The following is a 25,808-nucleotide window of genomic DNA, read 5'->3' as shown; positions in this document are numbered from 1 at the left end:
TGTTAAAACAAAGTGATTAATATCCAATCCATACATCAATAAAGAGGTGTACAAAACTATTCATTCTCTATTTTGTTAAGAAATTTTTAAATAGCATCACTCTTTCAAACAAGTAAACCGAACATTTTGAAAGAAATTGACATGGGTCTTATGTGGAGCGTCTAATATAGAATTAGTAGTATCACGGGGGGAATTCACGAGTCACATAATTAGGTCAATTGATTTGCCTCAAATCTTTAATTTTCAAGACAATGCTGGGCCCAACACTAGTGTATAACCTCTTTATCTCGATGTCATGTTGATCTTTGCATTTCCAAATAAAATGAACAAAAATGGAAAATTTTAAGCATTTAGCATACTAGTATAGTGGTCACGAGCATCAACATGACATTGGTCTAGTAGTGTTAATAATTTAATTGTTGAAAACAACATTTGTTAAAAAAGATAACCACAAAATTTAAAAGGAAGAGATTAGTTCATTACTCTAAGGTGATGATACTTTTAGTAATATTAAAAAAATAGTAGTCACGAGCCATTTCTCAGTGTAATGCTAAACTTTTATCAAAGGCTAAAGGCCTATTCTATGTTGATACCAATATGGCAGAAGATAAGCTCCGAACAAAATGGCAAGTGTATATCTCAAGGAGAGAAAGAGTACTCGAAAAAGATGAGTGTAAAGTGAAAAATACTATAAAAGTGAGTAACTTTGTGTGGAACCATTACCTTTTCATAAAATTTAGTACAAAATTTTTGGTTCCATACTTTTTTGCTGAACAATTGCAATAATCACGGGATCAATAGCAAAAGACGCCAACATTCCAAGTTTCCAACAAAACATACAAAACAAAGTACACACATTTCAATAATGCAGAAGTATTTATTTCTTGTTTGGTTATTATACTTACAACGGTCAGCAATGATGAATGAGTTAAAAGTGATATTATGTTAATCCAATTAGCTATTAAAAAAAATTGGAACAGGAGAATACTTAGAGTTTGATAAGAAAATAATTAAAATTTAGTATGTTTGATTAGAAAGGATCATATATTTCAAAATAATTATGTCACTGTATCATTATCTAATCAATTTCTTATAAATAATATAAAAATATTAATTTATATTTTTAAAAAAATTTATGTTAATTAAGTGACATTCTATCATTAGACCGAGACAAGAAACTCTGACATGACAGATTTGATAAAGACCTCACCCCATGTCTCACATCCTAAGATATATATAACTTCTAACTATGCAGACGTGCCAACCAGAAAAAATGTTCAATTTTATGTTCAAACATAGTTTGATAAAATTTAAGCACGTGTCTTCAAGTGCAAAGTTGCAAAAAAAAGTGCATTTCAAACAAATAAATGCTATGCTATTATGCTTATATCACAACCGCATTAATAAATGACACCTCGAGTGATGTGAAATCACAACAAACTAGTGAAAGCCTGGAAAAAATTTCTATATATTTTAAGTATTCCTTCAAAGGGAATCACTTATATAGCTATATACTCAACCTCCTACCACACCTTCTCCCTCTCCACCCTTTATCTGCATTTTACTTTTCACACACTCTCTCATTCTTAAGATCATTTGCATCAAAGAAAGGTGCATATAAGACAAGTACCCTTCTTGACTCATTGGTGTGAGATTAGTTGCTGAAAAACTTCAAGGTGCTTTGCTTTTCCCCATGATTTTTCTGCTTTTTGCTTTTGTATGTATACAGTTTAGTCATAATTCATAGCTATTTTGCTAACCAATTCCTACATGCAATTGATATATATTCATCTTTCTATCTAGATGATGACACTGGAGGACATTTAGTTATCAGGCTTGTGAAGAGTTGCTGTGAAATATACAAGTTATTCTTTGTCAGGTATTTGGTTAATTATTTAGCTTTCAAAGTAACTAATTTAAACAATACAAGCAAAAAATTAATCACTTTTCCCCCTAAGCTTAAGTAATTTTCTGACTTAATGGTTTGTGATATGCATACTTGATTTGGTTAGTTAACTAGTTGTTTTGATCTCTCTCAAACATGATGTTTCAGGCTCAAATGACCTTTATAAGTAAAGCTATATATTTATGTTGCTTAAGCTTTAACAGGGAAAAATGGTTGAGTCACAACTTCTAACTTGCCAAAAGGTGACATTAAAAAGGAAGCGTTTTGAAATTCATAAAATTGGTGACCAAATAGGTAATCTAACCTTAAATTGGGTCTAGTGATAGTGAGGACATAGGAAAAACATTTATATTAAAATACATAGTGCCTAGTAGTGCCTACTAGGTGGTCCTCATGTCTCAAATAGAGACAAATTTGTGATTCAGTAAACTTGTTTTATATGCTCTTCATGGAATAGGTGGCGAGTTGTTGAAGTTTGAGCAGTGTGTGGTGGCTCTAAAATGGAGCAAGTTCTGCTGCTACTCTTTTTCTCTCACCTTCATGCATAGTCACGGGTTTCCTTTTTAACTAAGCCAAATGTTTGATGAGAATCATTATGACACTATCTTTGACATTTACATTATTAAGCTTGGCTAAAGATCCACGTTCAACCCATATGAGTGATCCCTATCTACTACAAATTTGATTAATTAAAGAAACTCAAGTGGGTGCAAGTGCACAAAATTATGAGCCACTACACTAATTTACAAATATATGAGCTTACACAATATTGGTGTTTAATGACTAAAAGGTAACGAGTTGAAATCTTGAAAACAATCTTTTCACTTTAGAAGATGAAGGTTATATATATCAATACTCCCAAACCTCAACTAGATAAGAGCATCATACATTTAACCGTTTTTACACTAACATGCAAATATGTAACCTCATCTATTTCAACCTCCATAAATTATCATGCACCTTCTTAGGCATGTCAAACTTCAATACTTTGTCAATACATTTTTACATATAATAAAACTGTTGTTTCCGTTGCTCCTCTCTAATTTTTGAGAGCTATTGTTGGTGGAAGCCTCATAGAATAAGAAAGTTTTAATTGTGGTAAACTCAGGATCATAATTATTTTTCACTTATCACAGCTAGGAATAATGATGAGAAAATACTGCCAATTCGATCTAGTTATAATGTATAATGATACATAGATTATAAAGAACTTCAACATTGCAGCTAAAATTGTAATTACAAATGTTCACTTTAAACCAATCCACAATCCCATATGTGTGCACTATTTTAAGATAATTTAATATGCTTTGGTAGGTATAAACTATAAACTATGCATTTAAGTATGCCCTTTAATCAGAGGAATATAAAACTCTTTCACTAAAGACTAAAACACATCTAAGATTGATTGATTTGTCTAACTTCTATGTTTATCCAAGTATATATCCCCAGTAATGAACCTTTTCTGTGGTAACCGATGAATAATTCTCTTTAAAAGCGTTAGGCAAGGAATTGGTGACTATAACCCACGATACCCACTCCGTTTTGTGTCTTTTGATGCAAAATATTGATCATCTAACAGACTTTTCTTTAAAGGTTACGAACCAAATGGTAATCATAACTACACAAAACTATGCTACATTCACACATCCTTTTACATTTTAGTTTGGGATATGGATCACATGTCCCAACAATGTCTCATTACCTATTTTAAGTCAATTATATATTAACGTATAGGATAAAATAACACTTTTAAAAGCAAATAATAATAAAATAGAGCTTGCATTGGGACATGGAGTGAGACACGATTTGCGACAGACAAATCTTCATCCTTACTTTAAACTATGCATATCAATTAAACTTATACGTAAATATAATTTTTTAATTAAATGTTATTAATTTGAAAGAAATTTAACTGTATTGTGTTGAATTATCATTTTACTTTACTAATGTTCTCACGTAAAAATACTATTTGACAGAAAAGTTTAAAAATAATAATTAATACATTTATATATTTCTAAAATATCTTAAACTATTATTATAATAAGTTGTGATATAATGTAATTTTCTCTTGCCTTAATTTACAGTTATTCAGAACTTATATTTACATCTTACATCCTAATCATGTTATTTTTTCTAAAATTAAATATATCACTATCAATTATAGTAAATTTTTAGATAAATTCTATTTTCTACAAGATTACAAATACTATAAAACAGAAAGTATTTTATAGCGCCGTTTTGAGAGTTGAGGCTCGTCTTTTTGTGAGTGGATTTTTATTTACAGAGTGCCTGCACTTCGAAAATGCATGATCCTAGGCCTTACATAGATTTGAGTAGCTGCTTTTTCTTATAGATTTATTTGCATTGCCTAACTATATCTTTATGCATGGACCCATAAGAAAAAACCTTTAGGGGTGAGCATTGTCCTCCATTTCACACATCCAATATGCATGCACAAACTGGGTTAAGTTGCCATCCTCTTCAATACTCGAGAATTTAGCACTAGAATGTGAGACCTAGATTGATCTATTGATTTAAAAAATATATATATATATATACTGTTGAAATTTTTTAAATACCACATATCATCATTTCTTCCAATACGTGATCCTCGAGTATTAGAGATCATCCAAATTGCTTACTATATAATATGTCAATATCTGCTTTAATTACACCAACGCTACACATCTCTAAAAAGCATAGCTCTTGCTTGCCTTTGCTTCATTTCTATGTTTCCTAATGACCTTTGCTTCAATTTGTGGTCCATGCTCCATAGAAGAATACCTTTATTATCATTAATATGGCTTTGGGATTCATATCCTAGAAGATCATTTCTATGCTAGTAAGTGACATTCTGATGTTACCTTAAGCTATAATCAAAGCATTGTTTTCCCATATAGTACTTTTTTCTCTCGATAAGCTCCCATATGGAACTTACTTTGAGATAAAGTTAATTAATTTTTTTTCATATAATGAAATCATTTTTAATCTGGAAAATATAGTTTGTTAAGAGAATTTCCTGATTATGACAATGTATAAAGAATGAACGGTTGATTCATGACTAATCATGAGGATGTTTATACTTTATAGTATACTTGTTCTTTAAGCCACTTATGCAAGACATAAACTTTAATCAAACAAGTCTTGAATTCAATTAACTTGGTTTAACGGTTACCGACTTTAGAAAAACTCACCAACCTAATGTTGTCCACTGAAGCGTGAAACTATTAACTTATTTTTATGTGGAGAAATAATTTCACCTTAGAAGTTAAGTAGAAGTTGTTGGAAGTCTCAAGTATGATAATCTCAATGTGATGATTAAGATATAATGTTTTCTCACCTAATATATTAGTTTTTAGGTTGAACTCTCTTTTTAGTGTTTAAGTCAATTGATCTATGTTGTGTCACGCAAAGGCCTTTAGGCTGTATCAATGTACATTAATGGTAGGTGGGTGAAGTCCTAAAAAAATATGAGAAACTATGATCATCAAGCTAGTATTAATAGAACAAAAATGTCTAATAAACTAGTCTCTTGGTCTCGGTTCTCCTAAGTAATTACATGCTTTCATATTTATTATGAAGAAGCTTCAAATACGAAAAAAAAATATATATGTCAGCGTAAATTTTGTACACTAATAATATATAGATTACACTCTTTAAATATATACATTTTCCATGATCCAATAATTGAAAATTTGGCCACGTTTGTACGGAAAACCTGCTTCGCTTCCCTCAGATACTAGAGGATATTATAAAAAAAATTAACGGTGCAAATTTAAATTAAATCTTGTGACAGCTGCCCTACAGACACATAATAATAAGAAGAAAAGATAATTCAGTCAAATAAACAAAATAAAAAAACTTATTTACAATTGACAAATTGGATTGCATATTAGATGGAAGTGGTTTGTTTCAGAGAGAAATCAAACATGATGTCTAACACCATAACTCATTATTTAAGAATATGTATCTGTTTTACATATTGTACTTTATCCCCTCTGAAATTTAGTGTTGATTTTTCTGAGATCTAAATCCAATTTGTCCTAAAGTTTTAAGAAAATCCAAACCACAGAAAATGACATTTATTTCCTTTCCGCTAAAGTATATATGCTTACTATATAAGTGACGATGACTATTTACCTTTATAAATGAAAAGGATCGAGGAATAAAATAACATATTTTAAATTGGGAGCAGTGAAATTTTCTGCTGTTTTTCTTTAGCAGTAGCCTAAGTTAACATGTAAGTTTTCCCTGATAAGAATAGGTCATTTGATAATTGTGACTTTTTGTTCGAACAAGAAATTCGTGGAGTAATGTGACGTTCAATAAATCATCATCAACCATCATAAGTTTCGATTTATGTAAAAAATACTTGTTGAAAAACACTGACACACCAGAAAAGAAAAAGAATTAATTCATTACTATCATAATATGAGACACCCTTAGTTATAAAAATGTGAGTTTTGTATACTAAGTTTTGTGAGTTAATTGGAATTTTGCAATTGAATAAGAAGAATCAAACCAAAAGCTCTTTCCTTTATTACATGGTGGGTCACTTTAGGTTTGTTGTGTTCATCAAATGGCGACCCCATACTATCCCTCACACTTGTGTGTGTGTGTCACCATAAAGTTTCTGTCTTTTCTGCTTCACAAACACAAAGGTCCATGCTTTAGTACTTTCCTTCTCTCATTCTATGATCCTTTCTGATTTCTCATTCTTTCAGAACAACAACCATGAAGCAAAAAACACCACAAATGACAACAACAACAGCTACAACTAGAAGCTCGTTGAAGCAGAATCAGCCACCACCTCAACCACCACCACCACCACGCCTAAGACCTTATTCAAAGGTTCCAAAGTCACCACCAGAACTTGTCAATGTCAATGGCAATGGAGTATCTATGTCATCATCAATAAGAGCCAAGTCAGTGCCACCAGAGTTGAAGAAAATCTCAAGGGTCAAAAGGGGTCTTGTGTTGAACAAGGTTAAGCCAAATGAAGAGGTTGTAGGGTCTCAAAAAGGTAGTAAGGAAGTTGAAGAGGGTAAGGTTGTTGTGGGAGTCCAAAGGGTTTTTGTGCTGAAGGAGAAGGAGTTGCAGGAGAAGCTTGAGGTGAGTGAAAATTTGATCAAGCATTTGCAATCTGAGGTGCTTGAGTTGAAGGCTGAATTGGATAAAGTTAAGACCTTGAATGTGAAGCTTGAATCTCAGAACAGAAAGCTCACTGAGGATCTTGTTGCTGCTGAAGCTAAGGTTGAAAAGGTTAGAAATTAAAGGAGTTTGTTATATTTTTCATTTTTTTAAATATGGAGTGTGTTTGTTACTTTGTTTTGTATGCCCTTACAATTAAATGTTGTTTTGTTTTTCTGTCTATAATTCCAACTGTGGTCAATCCATTTGTTAGAGTTGTTAAAAACTGTTTGATTGTATTTTAATATTTTTTATGGTCTAAAATCTGAGTTTATATAATAGTATAAAAATGAAACCAAGTATCTGTTTTAATCACAAGGTTATATATTATTTACTGTTTCCTTGGAAATTAATCTGACTTTTTTCTTGGATGAAGAATGAGCCAATTGGAGAACACAAGACTCCAAAATTTAAAGACATACAAAAACTCATTGCTGACAAATTGGAATGGTCTAAAGTCAAAAAGGAAGCTACTACTGAAGCATTTTTTGTTAAAGCATCAATTCCAGTTCCTGCAGCAAGTCATGTAATTTCTGAAACTTCAAGTATAGGACGAAAGTCTCCACCCAAGCCGTGCCTGCCACCACCTCCGCCACCTCCACCACCATCAATTCCATCTCGGCCATCTGCAAAACTAGCTACTTCCCAAAAAGCCCCTTCAGTTGTCCAATTATTTCACTCTTTAAAGAATCAAAATGAAAAGAAAGAGTCAAAAGGATATGTGAATCATCAGAAACCATTACCTTCTAGTGCACACAGTAGCATTGTAGGAGAGATTCAAAACCGTTCAGCTCATCTTTTAGCAGTAAGTACTTGTGCGTTCTATTTTGACTTAAATTATTTACTGTAAATTATTGAGTATTGAAACTGAACATTCTTTCCAGATAAGGACAGACATTGAAACAAAAGGAGAATTCATTAATGACCTTATCAAAAAGGTGGTAGATGCAAGGTACAAGGATATTGAAGATGTCCTAAAGTTTGTTGATTGGCTTGATGGTGAACTATCCTCACTGGTAAGGTTCTAACAGAATCATTAATCTGGTGGGCCAATGACACTCTACCATTTAGGTAGCCAACATGTTTAAGTCTATACCATTTAAGATATGTAGTTATTCCATCATAATACTGTAATACTTTATGTTGAAGTGAATGAAAAAGGGTCGATCCTTTTTCTCATATCTGAATATATTTTTGAATGACTAAAACATGGCCTCAATGATTTAGCATTTAATGCCCCCCATAAAAGATGGTAATTTTATTTCCATATATTAGGTGCGAGTAATAATTTGACGTTGTACATTTAATGAGTTGACATTGTACATGTAATAATTTGACATTAGAATAATTACCAGATTTGTATAAATTGTGTCATGGTGGTGGTGTCCACTGTCTTGCTCAGGTGGTACAATGCAACATAAATTACACTTTGTTTCTTAATAGCTCTGTATAATGTGTTCTTCAGGCTGATGAGCGTGCCGTGTTGAAGCACTTTAAGTGGCCAGAGAGAAAAGCTGATGCCATGCGAGAAGCTGCAGTTGAGTATCGTGAGCTTAAGATATTAGAACATGAAATTTCTTCTTACAAGGATGACCCTGACATTCCATGTGGATCTGCCTTAAAAAGGATGACTAGTCTGTTTGACAAGTAAGATATACATGAAGATAATGTTCCAATTTATTAGTTTCAGAAAAGCCAAGCTTACGGGTTGGGATGATAACTCTGCCACTCATTTCATGTAATGTTGATAGGTCTGAGCGAAACATACAGAGGCTAATCAAGCTGCGAAATTCTGCCGTGCGTTCATATCAAGAGTACAACATTCCAACTGCTTGGATGCTTGATTCTGGAATGATGAGCAAGGTATATTTTTTTATGCTTTTAATCTGAAATGAAAACAATGAATCTATTTGTTTGTCAAGGCACAGTCTGTACTTCCTTCCTCTTTCCAAACAGAAATCCTTTTCACAACCAAACTAAAGTGTAATGTTCTCTCTGATTACCGAAAAGCCACCCGGCATGGCCATCCATCTCTAATGCTCACAATCCTTCCTTTTCTTATCATAAATGGTTTGCATTTATGTAACATAACCCTCAAAATTTTAATAAAGCATGTCTGTTTCCTTTTCTTTTTAATTTCTTCTTTTATAAGAATTTTTTCTTCCATTGTTTCTTCATGAATTAATAGGAAACAATATTCACACCGGTAATCCAAATTTACAAGTTAAATACAGTTGTAAGACTTGAGTTGATGAGTAATATACCATCAATGCAGATTAAGCAAGCTTCTATGACTCTGGTCAAGATATACATGAAAAGAGTAACAATGGAGCTTGAGTCCATTCGGAATTCAGACCGGGAATCTAGTCAAGATTCTCTTCTGCTCCAGGGTGTGCATTTTGCATATAGGGCTCATCAGGTAATTTTTAGCAACTTTCTGCCATATTTTTGTTTTCATTTTCTATTTTCAAATGCAACTTTAATGTCTGTTTACGAGTTAGTTTTCTGAAGTCTTTCTTCCCTCCCTAAAAACCAACTTGCATATACACCCTTTTAAAAGCATTGCATCATTGCATGGAATAACAATAACCTCTATACAAAAATGTGCACAATTCGAATAGCATTAGCAAATTGTTTGCATGAAGAAGCAACATACATTTGCTTTTAGAAGATTAGTTAAGAACCATATGCAACAATTTCATCAGTACCATACTTATTTTGTAGTTTGCTGGAGGCTTGGACTCAGAAACATTATGCACTTTTGAAGAGATAAGACAACGTGTACCTGGACACCTAGCTGGTTCTCAAGAACTTTTGGCTTGTATAGCATCAACATGAGAAGCCACTGTTTTGCTGTGCTACTCCTAAGGCTTACAACATTCTTTTTCTTGTCTCAAATGGTCAAATTTTGCTACAATACTATCAACCCTTCAGAAGAAATATGGAGGAACTTTTAAAGAGATTCTGAATGAAAGAACATGTCTTAGCTAATCTGCTATAAAATGATTATTAATACTATAGCTGCTTCCAACTTTTCAACTTAGGAATAGGATCTTAAGTTCTGTAGTGATTTTTTAAGGTAGTTTTCCACTTTTCAGCTGTAACAAACTACATGAAAAAACTTTGCTTTGTCTAGGTGCATGTAATTAAGGTTTACTTAGTTACTTAAATAATTTAACAATCATGTTCAATGTGTAATGCTTGTTAATGAAATATTTGGTTCTTTTATTCAAGATGTAAAAGTTAATTGGATGTTATTAGTCTTATTTTTTATTTGTGAAAATGTAAACAACCATAAAGTCCGAAAGATATTGGTTATATTCCTTATACCAAAAAGTATTATGGTGTTTGCCTATAAATATTAATTATGACTAATTTATGTGTCTGTTAATTTATGGTGCTTCATTTTTTGTATTTATTTTAAAATTTAAATCCTATTATTTTAAATATTTACCTATAATTTTATGTGAATAGTAATTTTTTATAAAAAAATACATTGTAAAATTCATGTAATTAATCAAGGCATAAAAATATAATTTGACTATTTTATCACATCATATTGTAATCAATCTTTCTATCCGCCACCCAATTTCCCTTTCCCTCCAAAACGTGCCTTCTTACACGTGTACCATCGAGCTGTGCCACGTCAACAAGTACCCTTAACACGTCACTCCACCTGTCGCCACTTGCCTTTCTTTAAACCGCACGATGCACCAAAACTCATCGAACGGCCAATATCAATCATATTCGTATGTTATGAGAAGATAAAGCGTGTGCAACTATAAACAAACACGCGCGACCAGAGTCAAGGAAAAATCAGATACCACGTCACCAAAACCCAATCAAATATCGCCACGTAACTCCTAAAAAACAATAATAACAGGATTTCCAAAATAGAAAGAAGCATTATCAAAATTTTCAATTTTCAGTTTCCGATTTCTGATAAGAGAGTTTTCAGCGTCAACGTCTTCGATGGAACTCTCCGGCACCGTTCTCCGTCAAGTAACCACCTTCCCTTCCTCCCTTTCACGTTCTCACCACGGCGGCGCGAGGGTTGTTCCGGTGGGGGCCAGAAGAAGGGTGATGATGGGTTCTTCTGGTTTCTGTGACCAAGGGCATCTCAAGTATTACTCGACTATCAGATCTGGTGGCAAGGATAAGGGAACTTCCGTTCTCACCGTTAAGAAGAAATTGAAATTGCTGAAGGGTTTGTCTAAAGACTTATCCATGTTCTCTCAATTGGGTTTTGATTTGGATCCTCAGAAGCGTGCTCTTGTGGATGATCTTCAGGGAAATCTCAATTCGGTACGTTTTTTTTGTTTTCTGATGGATTATATTAATTAAAATTAATAGGGTAATGATAATTTATTTACTATCTACTTCGTAGATTATTTGATGATATGTATATAATAGCTTAATCTAGGGTTTTGATTTCTAGATTTAATACTTGTTGATGATATGTATACTAGCTTAATTTAGGGTTTTGATTTCTAGATTTAATACTTGTTGGGTACATTAGACCACGCTCTTGTGTGTGATTATTTGTAAAGTAAAATACGTTAATATTTTCAATCGAAATTGAAAAGCAGTTTCGATTAACACTGGTAGGCAATTTTTGTGTATTTCTTGTGTGCCTAGACTAGATTGTTTGAATGGGTGGTTGGTGGAAAAAGGAATTTCCATGCTTGCATTCCAATAGCGGAAAAAATTTATTTTTATTCTGTTTGGATTTCTTGACCAACACCACTAGTTAACATGATCCAAATAACTTGAACTCGTGGGGTATGGTGGAAGTAGATGTCAGCCTTATCCTCGCAAGCGAAGAGACTATTTCCGGGAATCGAACGTTATTGTTTGCCGAGTTTCACCCTATTGTCTACAAAACAAAATAAATAAAATAAAATTCAAGCTTGTTCTTTTGGGTACAAACATCGTAGTGAGAATTATTTTGTTCTTTTACTAAATACAGGATGCTGCTGAAATATTGATGAAACAGCTGGAACAAGCAAGGGCAGAGGAGAAGGAAATGAAGAAAAAGATGAAACAAGAGAAGAAGGAGAAGAAGAAAAAATTGAAAGCCGCTAAGATGAATACCATTCCTGATTGTGAATCTTCATCTTCCTCATCTGAATCAAGTGACAGTGAGTGTGATAAGGTGGTTGACATGGACATGTTGAGAGCTCGTGTTGCTACTGCGCCGGTGAATGAAATGCAGCCTACTATGCTCTACCCACAGCTCTCACTGCCTCATACAACTGTTGTAGAGAGCCTTCAACAGGATGCTACTTCACATTATAATCATCGCGCAATTGAATTGTGCTCTAGAAATGATACCTGCATTAGCAGCACTAGCCCTAGCTTTAAAAATGAGAGTACTGGTGTGTTCACTACTGCATCACAGAAGAGGATTGAGGTCTGCATGGGTAACAAATGCAAAAAATTAGGAGGTGCTGCATTGTTACAACAATTTGAGAAGGTGGTGGGTATTGAAGGTGGTGCTGTTGTTGGATGTAAGTGCATGGGCAAGTGCAAAACTGCTCCTAATGTGAGAGTTCAGAATGCTGTTGATGATGACCTAGCTAAGGGACTTAATGATTCTGTTCAAATTCCAGCCAACCCTCTCTGCATTGGGGTTGGATTAAAGGATGTGGATACTATAGTGGCTAGATTTTTTGGGGATAATCAGGAGGGTATGGATATGGCTGCCGCAAGTACTTGATGTTGAGCACATGATAAACATGGCTAAAATGCTATTTTTAATTGTATATATGTAGCCACTAGTATGTTGGAACTACCATTACCAAATTTATGAAATTATTCACGTAAAAATACTACAATGACTAAGTTTTAGTTGAACTTATATTTGTTTTTTTCTTGGATTTGTTAAACAACTCGATCAAGTTTGCTATGTTTACAACCAAATTTGTCCTCGTGGTGTTATTTTGTTTCTAGTACTCTACGCTCTTAGTAGAGTGCATTGCACTATCAATTCTCTTGATTTTCCTTCCTATTGGTGTCAAATCCCCACTTGAGTCATTTTGCTTGGATTAGTTTACTTGCAATATTTTCACACAGTTATAAATAATAGGTAGCTGATCTAATTAGTTCAAACTATAAAGGATTAGTTCTTTGCTCATAGATAGAATGAGGGATATCTTTCATAGTACCAAAAATTATAAATGATTAACTGCAAGTTGTCAATAATAATGTGGTTAATATCATTATTTGGTATAACCAAATTTGCTTGAATAGAAATGAAAAATATTATTTTAAGAGGTAAAATTTGCAATATTCAACTGTTTTCACCCGGGAGAGCTTTCTTTTCCAGCCAATTCTCCTCTCAGAAAATGATTGTATTTGTAAAAAACAATACTATGTATTTTAGTTTCTTCCCAAAAGAACTACCAAATTAAATAGCATGCCAGGACTTAATTTCTGATAGCAATACTAAACTTTGTACTGAGTGAAGCAATTTGCAGGTTTCATTCATATGATAATGTCATTTATACAAGTCCCACAAAAAACAATTGGGAACAAAGTGAGGAGGGGACAGCTTGTAGAGAAAACCTAAAATCTATTGGTTGACTTCATCACCATTTTCACCTCATACATATTTCAGAAGCCAGATCACCTCAGCACCAGCAACATAGTTTAGTATTACATTTTTCAGAAGCCATCCACTTGCAAAAGCCCTTCTCGTGGCATGAAAAATACAGTGCCAACATGCAATTGTTCTCCCACTTGAGCACCTGCATTTAAAACCCCAGAGGATAATAAACATATAGCTGCAGCACACATGTTCTCCAAGTAGAGATCAACATAGTCAACATTTCAAGACCCAATCCCAATTACACCGGCAGCGGTTAGGCTTGAACGTGCAGGGCAGGAATGAATTTACTTACAATTTTTCAGAAGTCAGGGGTCAGGGCCGAGAACGTTTGGGGTTGGACTGATTTTCCAATTCATCCCTGCCATCACACCTTCTAACAAACTCGTCCAGAGTTTTTTGCTTTGCAGAGCTATTCTCTGGTTGATTTGTTGAGACCTCTAAGGTGTTCTCATGCCCATCTAACATCTGATTTGTCAATAACTAAGATTCAGAATACTTCATAAAAACATCAATCCATACAATTAAAAACTACTTCAGTAAAAATCTTCCATACAAGGTAGATGAACATTCATTTTGCATATGAGCGTTCCCAAGATAAAGAAGAGGTGTACCTGTCCCAAGTTTTCCAGTTTGCTTTGCACTACATCCCTAGTAAGTTAAAAATTAGAAGATTATCAATACATCCAATACATGTAGGCAATACCAACCATAAAGATTAAAAGAACTGCAGAAAAACACAATTTACCATATGATGTCATCAACTGTGTCATTGGCCAGCAAGTAGTATATATTTACAGAAGACACCTACAACAGAACTAGTAAGTCAAAGAATCATTGTAGCATAGGTTGTTGTTTGCAATTACAAAAATCAAATAAAAGGAGTGGCCCGATGCATGGGGCTCCCACCTAGTGGTGTCAGGGAATGATAGATGTGCACAACCTTATCTCAACAAGAAGAGCGACTATTTCCAATATTTGAACCAGTAAACTCCAGGTCACAAGATAGCATCCCCACTGTTACACCGAGGCCCATCCTCTTAATAACCTTAGATATTTCCATTACTGATATAATTATCCTAATTTCTAGATGCAATCGTGCTAGTACTCTTTGTATTAGTATTGCTGATTATTGAACTACATTGGTATTTTAGTTCTCTTTTTACCTTTCTATTACAACACCAAAAGTTAAGAGTACCTGGCCAATTCTATGAGCACGATCTTCAGCCTGAATAAGGTCACCTGGAGTCCAGGACAGTTCTGCAAAGATGACAGTGCTTGCAGCAGTTAAAGTTAACCCAACTCCTCCTGCTTTAATAGATAACTGGAAAAACACGTGGACACGAAATTATTATCTCAAAATTAATCATATTTTACACTAGAGAAAACATAAAAGTAATTACATGAAGGAAAATACAATACCACTGCTGCCTTTATGGAATCCTTTTCCTGGAACTCTGTCACCAATTGTTGCCTTGATGCAGCAGGTGTACCACCATCAATCCTTATGCAACCCACTTTTTTCTTCTGCAAATTTTCAATATTTCGTTTTAGAGTTTATCATTCTATGATAAGATGAGTAAAATTTAAGTTGACTTACAAGAAGAAACTCATGTATCGAATCTATCATTGGTTGATGGTGTGCAAATATAAGAAACTTGCAACCTGCCTGCAACAATCATGACATATTTAGCATTGCTGCACGTGATGATGGTCAAAAGCCCATAAGATAAAATAGCAAAAAAGACACATGACAAAATTGAAGATGTGGTTTACTATACTAATTTGTTTGGTTCTGTCACTAATTTGGCCATTACATGACACCAATAGCTTTAGTGAGTATATAAAATGCCATTTTCAGCAGCATTATATTTGAGACCCCAAAAATAAATGGTATAAAAATAAAATTGAGGGAAGCAACCTTTAGTACTCACTCTGGAATTCAAATTAACCATGTAAAAGCCCTCTATTTTTTGTCTCATAGAAGCTTTATCATCACAAGTTTCCAACTTTCACATGCACTTATAATGAAGTTAGGCATCGAACTTAAGGAGATACAATACAATGATATCTTATATCTTCTTGGACAATCAAGGTTAACTATGAAATAAGTGGATAGGGCACTCTGATTTTTATTTCATTCTTTGGAAGTAGAGGATAGTCCACTAATAAAACTAAAAGAAATTTCACTAGTGCTCAGTCCATCCGTTCAACTCATAGTTAGCATTAAGGGGCATCTTTTGCAAAGAAAGCAACAAAGAGACAAATTTAACCAAAATTAAACTCACCGAATAGTATTAGATTATTAATAAACATGAATACATGCAAAGTTGCAAGCACACCCCTAAATCTGATATGGGTGAGAAAGTTGAAAACAATCTTGCCGATCCAGTACATACAATACAGTAGCAGCAGTTGAAACTTGAAAATATTAATCTTCAATTCTTTTAAAGAGGTGGAGCAGAGGAGTACCTCAATCACAGTTCCAACATAATCAAGAACAGATGGAATCTTGGCCTCTGCAGAATCAGTATATATCTGGATTCAAATAAATTTGGATTTATACAGGGAAGCATGAAAAGTTGTTGCAATAAACCTATTCTAATTATAGGGAATAGTAATAATTCCAAACAGTTTTGTGCAACACAAGATTCTATACAGAGCTTCTACCCATACCTTGTTAATAAGATGCTTTTGAGTGAACTTAAGTGATTCAGCTTCGTCTTTTGATTTAGATGCCTTAATTTTGGCTTTTACCATCTCCAGCTGCAAAACAAAATCAACACTTTTGGCAATTTATTAAGGAAAACTTTATTGGTTGGCTTTTACCACCTCCAACTAAATATGCAAATTCAATCTACAAATATTACAACTTCAAAGTAAAATGACTTAATTTTGGTAGGAAACTTATCATCACTGTAAAAAATTGTGACCCAGTAGACGAAGCTCCAATCACTATGTTGGATAAAAATTGCTAACCAATTTGAGAAGTAAAAAATAAATAAATTTTCAATCTTACCTGGAGACAGAGTAAAATTAATTTAATAACAGCTAAATAAAAGATATTAAATTATGAATAACCATCAAATACTCCAAACAAAGGAAGTCAGTTTACTTGTTTGAAATTCAACAATCTTATATAATGTATCTCAGAGTAATGCTGTATGTCTTAAAATAAGTTAAAAGAATATTGTCATAGCAGCAACATTCCATAACTAGCTCGAGTAATAACTTAAAATAATTTGAATGAAGTTATCCTTGTCTAAAACAATACAATGAATATGTTGAATTACCTCAAGAAATAAAGCATTAATTTGCTTCATGTCCTTGTCAGCCAAGTCTAGGAAAACCTGAGAATCAATTACAAAGCACAATATTTAATTCCCAAGTTCCACCAACATGCCATGCACATTCTTAGATTGAAACAAACAACAACCAAGCTTTAAATCCTACTAAATGGGGTCAGCTACATGGATCTAATAACGCAAAAATGCTCTATCATAAATCATGTTCACTAACAAAGCATTGATCTCTAAATCCTTCTTAATCATTTCACATATGGTTTTTCTTGGCCTCCTTCCTCTAGGAATTGAACTAACATCCATTTGATATACTCTCCTTACGAGGCTTCTACCAGTTTCCTTTACACATATCCAAATCACCTAAGGCACGATCCTACCATCTTTTCTACAATAGGAGTTACTCCAACTTTTCTACCATCGTAGATTGAAAGAAACACTGACAAAAATGTGCCCAACGTAAACATATTGCAAAGAGAAAATGCCAATAAGTGTACACACTTGTTGTCTGCGCTTCACAGGAAGTTCAGAAAGAACATCCTTTTTAAGCCTACGAATCATTACTGTTGCCTTCATCAAATTGTGCAATTCATCATGGTTACTTGCACCTTGAAAAACACCGAAGACTCCCTGGAAAATATGTGTACTAATGAAATTCTTATCCATTAATAAAAAAGGAAAACTAGGTAATTAAAAGAATCTTATATGTAACAAAGTAGAGATGACTTACACCCTTGCAATATCGGTTACCATATTCATGAACATTCTTGTATACATCAGGATACAAGGCTTCCAACTATTGATCACAATTTCAAACAAATTAACAAAATGTGGTCTCCAACAATGTCAAACATTAATAAAGTATTACACATAAATAGACATAAAGAGGTTACCTGCTTGAATAATTCAATTGGTCGAGATAAAGCAGGAGTTCCACTAAGCAAAATTGCATATTTAGCTTTCTGAAATTATTTCACACTATTAGTTTTCAAGTAGAAGAAAACATGAGAGAATTAAATAGAGGTTCTGGAGCTAGCAGACTCTACAGCAACTCAATAATGAAGTTAAAAAAAATCTGAACAAAATGTTTCACATGACACCAGACTTTCTTGGGGGATGAGGAAAAATGATTCAGAGTACTAGACCCTTTACACATACTTCTATACATGCTAGAGATTTGAATTCCTTCTCTTTTTTGTTTGTAAATCATTTTAATTCTATCTCTAGTCTTTGTTCTCAAGTGTTTTCTACGCCAGTGTTGCCCAATGGCGGCCATGGCGGCGCCATGGCGGATGGCGGTGGCGGTTTTTAGGCTACCGCCATTAGCCATTTGGAAAAATCCGCCATATGGCCGTGTCCGCCTTTTGTCAAAAAAAGCCGCCATGGCGGTATGGCGGTGGCGGAGCCATGGCGGGAATGGCGGATATTCATGTTTCTGGGCAGTTTTTTTAAAAAAATTGGGCCCAAATGTGTTTTTTTGGGCCCAGTCCATGTTTTTTAGAACTAAAACCCTAATATTTCTATTTCTAAAATTAAAACCCTCCCTCTCTCAAAACTTCCTCACCTTCCTCATCTTCCTCCTCCACTGTTCCACTGCCGCCGCCGCTGCCACCACCGCTGCCTCCACCACCACTACCACCACCACCACCATTCATAGGTTTTTTAAGTTTTTTTTTCCTTTATCTAGTCTTCTCATCTCTTTATCTGTTTTTTTTTTTTTAACAGAAAAATTATTTTTGTAGAATAATTTTTAAACAGAAAAATACTTTTTTTATTTTTTTATCTAGTCTTCTCATCTCGTTATTGTATTTTATTTATTTTTTCAACCGCCATGATGACGTCCGCCATTTGCCCGCAACGCCGTCCGCAACGCCTTCATGGCTGAATTTTGGCAGCCGCCATCCGCCATGGGCAACACTGTTCTACGCTTATATAGCCTTATAAGACATGAACTTCAAAAGTAAATCAGAAGCAAGCATATAATTGTTGTTTTCAAGAGAGAATACCTTTATAACCGGAAGAGAAGCAGTAGTCCTTTTAGCCTGAGCATTTTTTAGAAAGTGTGATTCATCTGCAATCACAACCTAAAAAAATTGTTCATAACTAAGAGTGTGATTTATCAACAATAATTGGAATGATATTTACCAAACCTACAAGAAATATATACCTAGTCATTGCTCCAAGAAAAGCTCTACCTCATGAAAGATAAAAAATAAGCAATAAATAAAATGATAAAACAAGTGTTCTTAATTGCTCATTTGCTCAATACATTTTCATTTTTTAAAATTATACTGGATGGGAAAAGAACACCATGAAAACCAAAATACAAAATTAATCTGTCTTAATTTTCACTTTTGGATCATAGTAGATGCCATTCCTAGATACTCCAAAATCCACATGAAGTCATTTTCATCTAATGATCAGTGAGTAAGTTAATTGCTTCATCAAACCTAAAAGATGGTGGGAGAGATAGCAAATATTGCATCTTCTTCATAGCTTTCACCAACGTACGTCATTTTCACAACTCATTTACAATGAACATCCCTTTTAACAGCTCAACATGGTGCACTTTTGATTATATTGAACCTTACAATTTATAAACGAGAAGCATTTTATCGAATCTCATGTGTCCAACAGTTTAATCACAGTATATATATGTGTGTGTGTGTGTATGAATTACTTACTCTATTCACCAGACTCACTCTACCTCATGAAAGATAAAAATGTAAACATACATGCATTGACACATTGTTAAGGTCAGGACTTAGTAAACACAATGAAAGTCAGAAAAGTTATATAAATGAACGACTCTAACCTTAAAGTCTGATGCTATAAGCATATTCTGTAGCTTTAGCACCAAATCATATGAGATAATGTTGAACAGTCCAGTCAGGTGAATTCTACTTTTGCCACTTGAAGATACTATATTGAAGCCTCCTCTATTTGATCCACCACTTTGAGACAAGACAACCTACTCAAGATAACTAGTTAGCATAAGAGTGTTCATACAATAAAAAACATATTTTGCTAGAAGGAAAACTAAAAGAATACATATAAGGTTTTCTTTCACAAACCAAAAGGGAATAAACAATAAAGAAAGTTTTATAAAAGGATTGTGGATAACATACGAGTATATCGGATGAAGGAATATTCAGCCATTGTTGAATCATCTAATATCAAAACAAATACATAAGTACATATTTCCCAAATGTTTTCCACTAAATAATGAAAAATGTAAAAACACAACCCTTACAGAAGCCCATTGCAAGCGCAAAGAAGATGGTGCAATTATGAGAACAGGCCATGAGTCTTGAACGCATGCAGCTACGGCAATAGCCTGCAAAAGCCAGGAAAAGTTGCACATGCAACACTTGTGTCATATGGAACACCCACATAATAAATATTCGTCGCTTTGTTTCCCCAAGGGGGAGGGGGGAAAGAGAAAAGGTGAGGAAAGACGGTATAGAAAAGCTTTGCTGTGGGTAGGTGAATTTTATACACCACATTGATGGTGATGCTACTAGATTGAGATGTTATTCTTTCATGCTGTAGTTAATTAACTTAAACTGTTACAAAGACAGTTTTAGTATCAAATACAATTTAACATTGAAGATACTAAGATACTCATTTTATATTTGTAGAAGATTGACGTAAGTAAAGAAGATAATCAACTAGATTTTACAATGACAAAATAATTAGCAAACACAATAATATGCACATCAAGAAACAAAACACCAACGAGAATGGGTGACACAATTAATGTGTAAAAACAAATTAGACAATGAATTACCTGCAAAGTTTTCCCTAATCCCATTTCATCTGCTAAAAGAGCACGTCCTCCATGCTGCAATATAAACCTGAAAAATAATAATTAATAACTAACACCAACGCATAATGAAAGAGCAAATTAAAGGGAGGGGAGATATGGAAGATATAACAAAATAAATAACCCAATATATATCATATGAGAACAGTCTATTGGGTATAAATTAGGTCAGCCACTATATACCTTACACCGTCTCGCTGAAATGGCAAAAGCTTTGTTTCGACATAGCTAGGGATCTTGTCATATCGATCTTTTTGTAAAGATAACCAAAAATTGCAACTTTAGAATTATTAGGCTAAAAAACTGTATGTAAGTGTATGCATATATGAGAGAACAAAAAACACATGGAGCATATACCTCGAAGATCTGGAACAGCAGATGCAGCAGTAATGGCCCGGTGTGCTAAGGGATCAATGTTCTCTACCTGTTAAATAATTTAAATAAATGTAATAAGAAAACTAAAACAAAGAAATTAAGGAGCAAAATAATATTAGACAAAAAACCTGAAATTTAAAGAACAAACATCTAGCATGCATCTTTCTGCTTCTGACAAAAAAAGTGAAAAAATAGAGATGCTACTGCTACTACCTGAACATTATATCCAGGTATTTCTCCAAGTATCTTTTCTGCTTCTGACAAAGAAGATAGAGGGAACATCCATAACCTTCATATGCAAAGTTTTCATAAGGCTAATGCTGCAATAGTAAATCTAGAAAACTAGAATGTGCACATACACTCGGAGAAAAGGGAGACTGGGAGAGAAACATACCTTTCTTTTGCATTCCATGAAGCTCTAGAGATTTTGCGAAAAGCAGCAACTACTACCTGGATCGAAAGAAAGACTATAGCATGAACTTAAGATCTCCACACAGAATATTCCAATATGGGCAGAGATAACACCATATCGATAGAAGAGTCAAAATTGAATCAAATTCAAAGTCTGCAACTAGTTAACAAACAAAACCTGCTCATATTGAAATTTTGCTGCAACACTTCCACTTGAATGAAGAAAAAATTTGACCGATAGCTTTGGCAATTCTTTTGAAGGTACATCTGCTTACACATGAAGCAAAATAAAAGCAAATAAATACCGACTCAATACCTCGAAAACCATAACCAAATTCCAGCTAAACATCATAATAAGAAGCAATTGAGAAAAAATACACACCTTGGCTTGACCCTTTTGATTTAGATGACGTGGGTAATGCTCTAGAACCTTGAGACAATTTTTCAACCTTGATAGCAATACAAAGACAGTAAACAAAGCTAGTTTACAATACTCGTCATTATTGGTAATAAAAAAAAGAGCTAGTGATTATTCTACATTGTAATGTTAAGGCAACACATCATGACACTTAACTGATAAAACAATAACATGTTATTAGTAAATATTTTCAACCAAAAAAACTACATGAATTCATGTCAAGTGTAAAAGACAAAATTAAGGGTATAAATAAAGGAAATGAATGAAAGAGGTTGAAAGTTTTTACCTTTTGAGGACGTGAATCTGGGAAAGGGTTTGGGTATGTAGTAGGAGAAGGTGTAGAAAGGGGTTGAGAAGAAAGAGAAGGAGAAGGTTGAGATTGAGATTGGGAATGGCGTAATTGAGCAATTTTTTGAAAAGCGTCTCTTTCGAGAGAATCGAGTTCTTCTGTGCTTAAATCCCACTCATCTTCTACTTCCATTCTTAAATAAACAACAACACTTATGATTCTTCACAAAGGTTACAAACACATTGTATTTGTGTTCTTCCCTCTCTGTTGCTCAAAAATCAAAACCACTTTTTTCATTCATTGATTTAGTACTTGTTATTTTATGTGTTGTGTCTTCTTTGTTTTGTTTTTTCAATTTCGAAGTTACGTTTGAAAATTGCATTGGTGGGTGTGGGTATTAACGATACTATTCCCGTGCTTCTTATATGGTTCCTAGTTGGGCCCAATTCAATGTTTAATTCATTTTGAATACTATGGTGTTATGGAGTATAGTCTTATATGGCTCACCCCATTCATTTCTTTAGATTTGTGGGCTACAAAGTCCAGAGAGGATAATTGATCATGAGTTAACAAGAGACACATATAACAAAATTCAATTCGATTTTATTCATTTAGACCAATATATTTGCTAGATAATTGATTGATAAATATCTAAGAAAGAATAGATTTATATATTGTTTTCATTAATTTGCATAAGATTTATGTTAATGTGCTCAAAATTGTACTCTAAAAAACAAAGGAATTTAGAAGATATTTATTTAAGCAATCAATTATATGTATGATGAATCAGCATAAGCGTAAACTAAAAATAATAATATCTTAAAACATTTTCATACTTTTAGTATCATATGTGCTTATTAAGCATATATCATATCCTAATTCTACCACAATCTCATATGGTGTTGTTTTTTAATTAATTGTACATTATCACATCTTTTTAAAATTCTTAATAACAAACTACCTTAAAAACTACTCCAGTGAAAGAAAAAAAAATATTGATCTACAACCCTATACCAATACTAATTTTATTTTAGCAATTCTCACACTTGGTTATGACATGGGTCTCTAATATTTTTAAACGTTTGTTACTTTGAGGTAGACCTGTCAAAATGGATTACCCGGACGGGTTCGGGTTAGCCTGCTTACAGTTCAAGCTAAACTAGACTAGGCAAAAACACCCGAGTACAATTTATAGATAACAAATTGTAGTCCAAACGTGATCTAAGCGGATTGTGGGTTATGGCGGGCTGACCCACATAATATTAAAAATAATTATTTAATATTTAATATTTTTTAGAAAAAAATATCATTTGATAATAATGCATAAATTTTTTTAACACACTTGTTATGCATAATTCAATCAAAACCATAGATTTAATGTATTATGTTTGAGTAACACAATTAACTATAAATATAATAAACTACAAAGATACCTACAAATATTATCATTGATGCATCAAACCACAAGTGTTTTCTCATTTCCACGAAACTATGGTCTACTTTTAAGATAACCATTAACATTGGAAAGGTGCAGGGGAGTGGAGATGTCTTGGTTGAGTTTTTATACAAATTGGTTCCTCAATTTTATCATTTCTTGCATGAAAGGAAGGTGTCCTCCCATTGAGGTAATGTGGAAAAGACTTTGGCGATTATACAACACAATACTTGTTGGAGATGGAGGGTATTATACAGCATATACTTATTGTGTTGTGCAAAGCTAAAACTTATAAAATAATTAAAAGATCTTTAATATGCTAAACAAAATAGCATTTAATAATAATAAACGGGTAGCCCAAACCCACCTGGGTAGCCTGACCCAAACCCAGTTTTAAAATAGCTCAGCCGATCCAAGTTAAAAAGATTGGATCTACTAAAAAGTACTTAATATGGTATCCAAGCCTTATGAAATTTCAGGCTTTAACGGGCCGGCCCAATTGAGGCCTAGGAATTTAAAACTTCACTTTAGTGTTGACTTTGATAAACATTGGTCACTTCATTAGGATCACAAACATTCATCTATCTATTTACTATATAACAAAAAAAACTCCTATAGGGACACATGTCCATACTTTATACAAAGTTTGCTTCTTAGGGACACATGTTAATACCTCATGCAAAGTTTCCCCTCCAAAAGCTCATCATCTCATACTATACAACCTTACACACATGATTAAAACTATCTTTTACTATTTGTTTAAAAATATAAACATAATGACTCATTAAATAAATAATAAAGGAGATATAAAATGTTGTATAGTTTTTATCACAATTGTTTTGGTTGCAGTTTCCTTAGGGCGTCTCTTCTTTTAATTTATGTTTCTGTTGGCAGTCAGTTGATATACTTTATATTATTTTGTCAAATTGTGATCAACAAATTTATCATCTTCAACTTTTAAAACCAACTCATAAGTATGGTAAATAATAAATATGTAACAAAAAAAACTCATAGTGACACATGTCAATACCTTATGCAAAGTTTTATTCTTAGGGACACATGTCAATACCTCATGTAAAGTTTCCCCTCCAAAAGCTCATCATCTCTTACTATACAACCTTACACACACGATTAAAACTATCTCTTACTATTTGTTTAAAAATATAAACATACTGACTCATTAAATAAATAATAAAGGATAGACAAAATGTTGTGTAGTTTTTCTCACAATTGTTTGGTTGCAGTTTCCTTAGGTTCCTTAGGGTGTCTCTTCCTTTCTCAACATATTTATCATCTTCAACTCTCAAATTCACTTACAACTATTCTTTTAATTTATGTTTCTGTTGGAAGTCGGTGTTGGCAATCGGTTGATATACTTTATATTATTTTGTCAAATTGTGATCAACAAATTTATCATCTTCAACTTTTAAAACCAACTCATAAGTATGATATAACTCAAATTGTGATCAACTTTTATTTTTATATTATTTCAATTTTTTCTTCATTTGTGGTACATATAACTTCATCATATAAATTTCACATATTTTATTTAACAAATCTATCATCTTCTACTCTCAAACTCACTCACATGTATGGAAATTGGTTGACTGTTACTAGAAAGGAGAAGAAGATTTCTAAGAAACAATATGTCAATATTAATGAAATTAATATTCGGAGAAATATATTATCACATCATAATAGCTCATCAAATCATTCCTTATAAAAAATAAGATAGAACAATAGTAGTAAAACTAATATACAAAGATTTGAAATATTATTAGTATATTTCAAGCTACATGTACACATAAAATCAATTATAAAATCAAGAAATTGTATATAAATTGAATACTATAAAATATAATGAGTCACAATTTGAAATTAATATAATAATAGTCTTATTTTTATTAAAATTATTGAAAAACTATGTCCTTGATTTGATTTTATTGTGATTACATAATTGATTTTTCCCCCTCTATTTTCTTAAAAATAATCATAAGATTTGCAAAGTTGTATGTATTATAACGCATATTTGATTTATATTTTATTTGACTT

The 25,808-nt window shown here is 33.1% G+C and overlaps 3 protein-coding genes across 5 annotated transcripts; 2 read left to right on the top strand and 1 right to left on the bottom strand.

Moving 5' to 3' along the window:
• Positions 1,433-10,348, top strand: LOC109329721 (protein CHUP1, chloroplastic). The gene is made up of 9 exons (XM_019563479.1): positions 1,433-1,676; positions 1,804-1,879; positions 6,631-7,168; positions 7,473-7,901; positions 7,981-8,112; positions 8,562-8,743; positions 8,848-8,959; positions 9,372-9,515; positions 9,821-10,348. The coding sequence occupies exons 3-9, from the start codon at positions 6,641-6,643 to the stop codon at positions 9,932-9,934; spliced, it is 1,641 nt and encodes a 546-aa protein (XP_019419024.1). The 5' UTR covers positions 1,433-1,676; positions 1,804-1,879; positions 6,631-6,640; the 3' UTR covers positions 9,935-10,348.
• Positions 10,990-12,952, top strand: LOC109329723. The gene is made up of 2 exons (XM_019563483.1): positions 10,990-11,401; positions 12,066-12,952. Exons 1-2 carry the CDS (start codon positions 11,069-11,071, stop codon positions 12,813-12,815), a joined length of 1,083 nt encoding a protein of 360 aa, XP_019419028.1. The 5' UTR covers positions 10,990-11,068; the 3' UTR covers positions 12,816-12,952.
• On the bottom strand, positions 13,506-22,636 carry LOC109329720 (SWI/SNF-related matrix-associated actin-dependent regulator of chromatin subfamily A-like protein 1). Of its 3 annotated transcripts, XM_019563478.1 has the most exons (26): positions 22,393-22,636; positions 22,319-22,359; positions 21,997-22,063; positions 21,793-21,881; positions 21,598-21,653; positions 21,417-21,492; positions 21,186-21,252; positions 21,012-21,078; positions 20,793-20,859; positions 20,256-20,339; positions 20,131-20,172; positions 19,818-19,973; positions 19,009-19,086; positions 17,896-17,964; positions 17,733-17,798; positions 17,504-17,632; positions 16,997-17,053; positions 16,380-16,469; positions 16,176-16,241; positions 15,304-15,372; positions 15,126-15,230; positions 14,902-15,027; positions 14,452-14,510; positions 14,318-14,354; positions 14,000-14,171; positions 13,506-13,852 (listed from the first exon to the last, which is right to left on the bottom strand). In XM_019563478.1, exons 1-25 carry the CDS (start codon positions 22,511-22,513, stop codon positions 14,019-14,021), a joined length of 2,037 nt encoding a protein of 678 aa, XP_019419023.1. In that variant the 5' UTR covers positions 22,514-22,636; the 3' UTR covers positions 13,506-13,852; positions 14,000-14,018. The 3 variants fall into 3 exon arrangements, with proteins under 3 accessions (XP_019419023.1, XP_019419021.1, XP_019419020.1); XM_019563476.1 differs by having other exon boundaries at positions 13,506-13,845; positions 13,999-14,171; positions 22,319-22,636; XM_019563475.1 differs by having other exon boundaries at positions 22,319-22,636.

This window comes from Lupinus angustifolius, chromosome LG16, assembly GCF_001865875.1.
Source record: "Lupinus angustifolius cultivar Tanjil chromosome LG16, LupAngTanjil_v1.0, whole genome shotgun sequence".
Lineage (NCBI taxonomy): Eukaryota > Viridiplantae > Streptophyta > Magnoliopsida > Fabales > Fabaceae > Lupinus > Lupinus angustifolius.
Note: the sequence above shows the minus strand (reverse complement) of the source record. Positions and strands in the feature narration are given on the sequence as shown.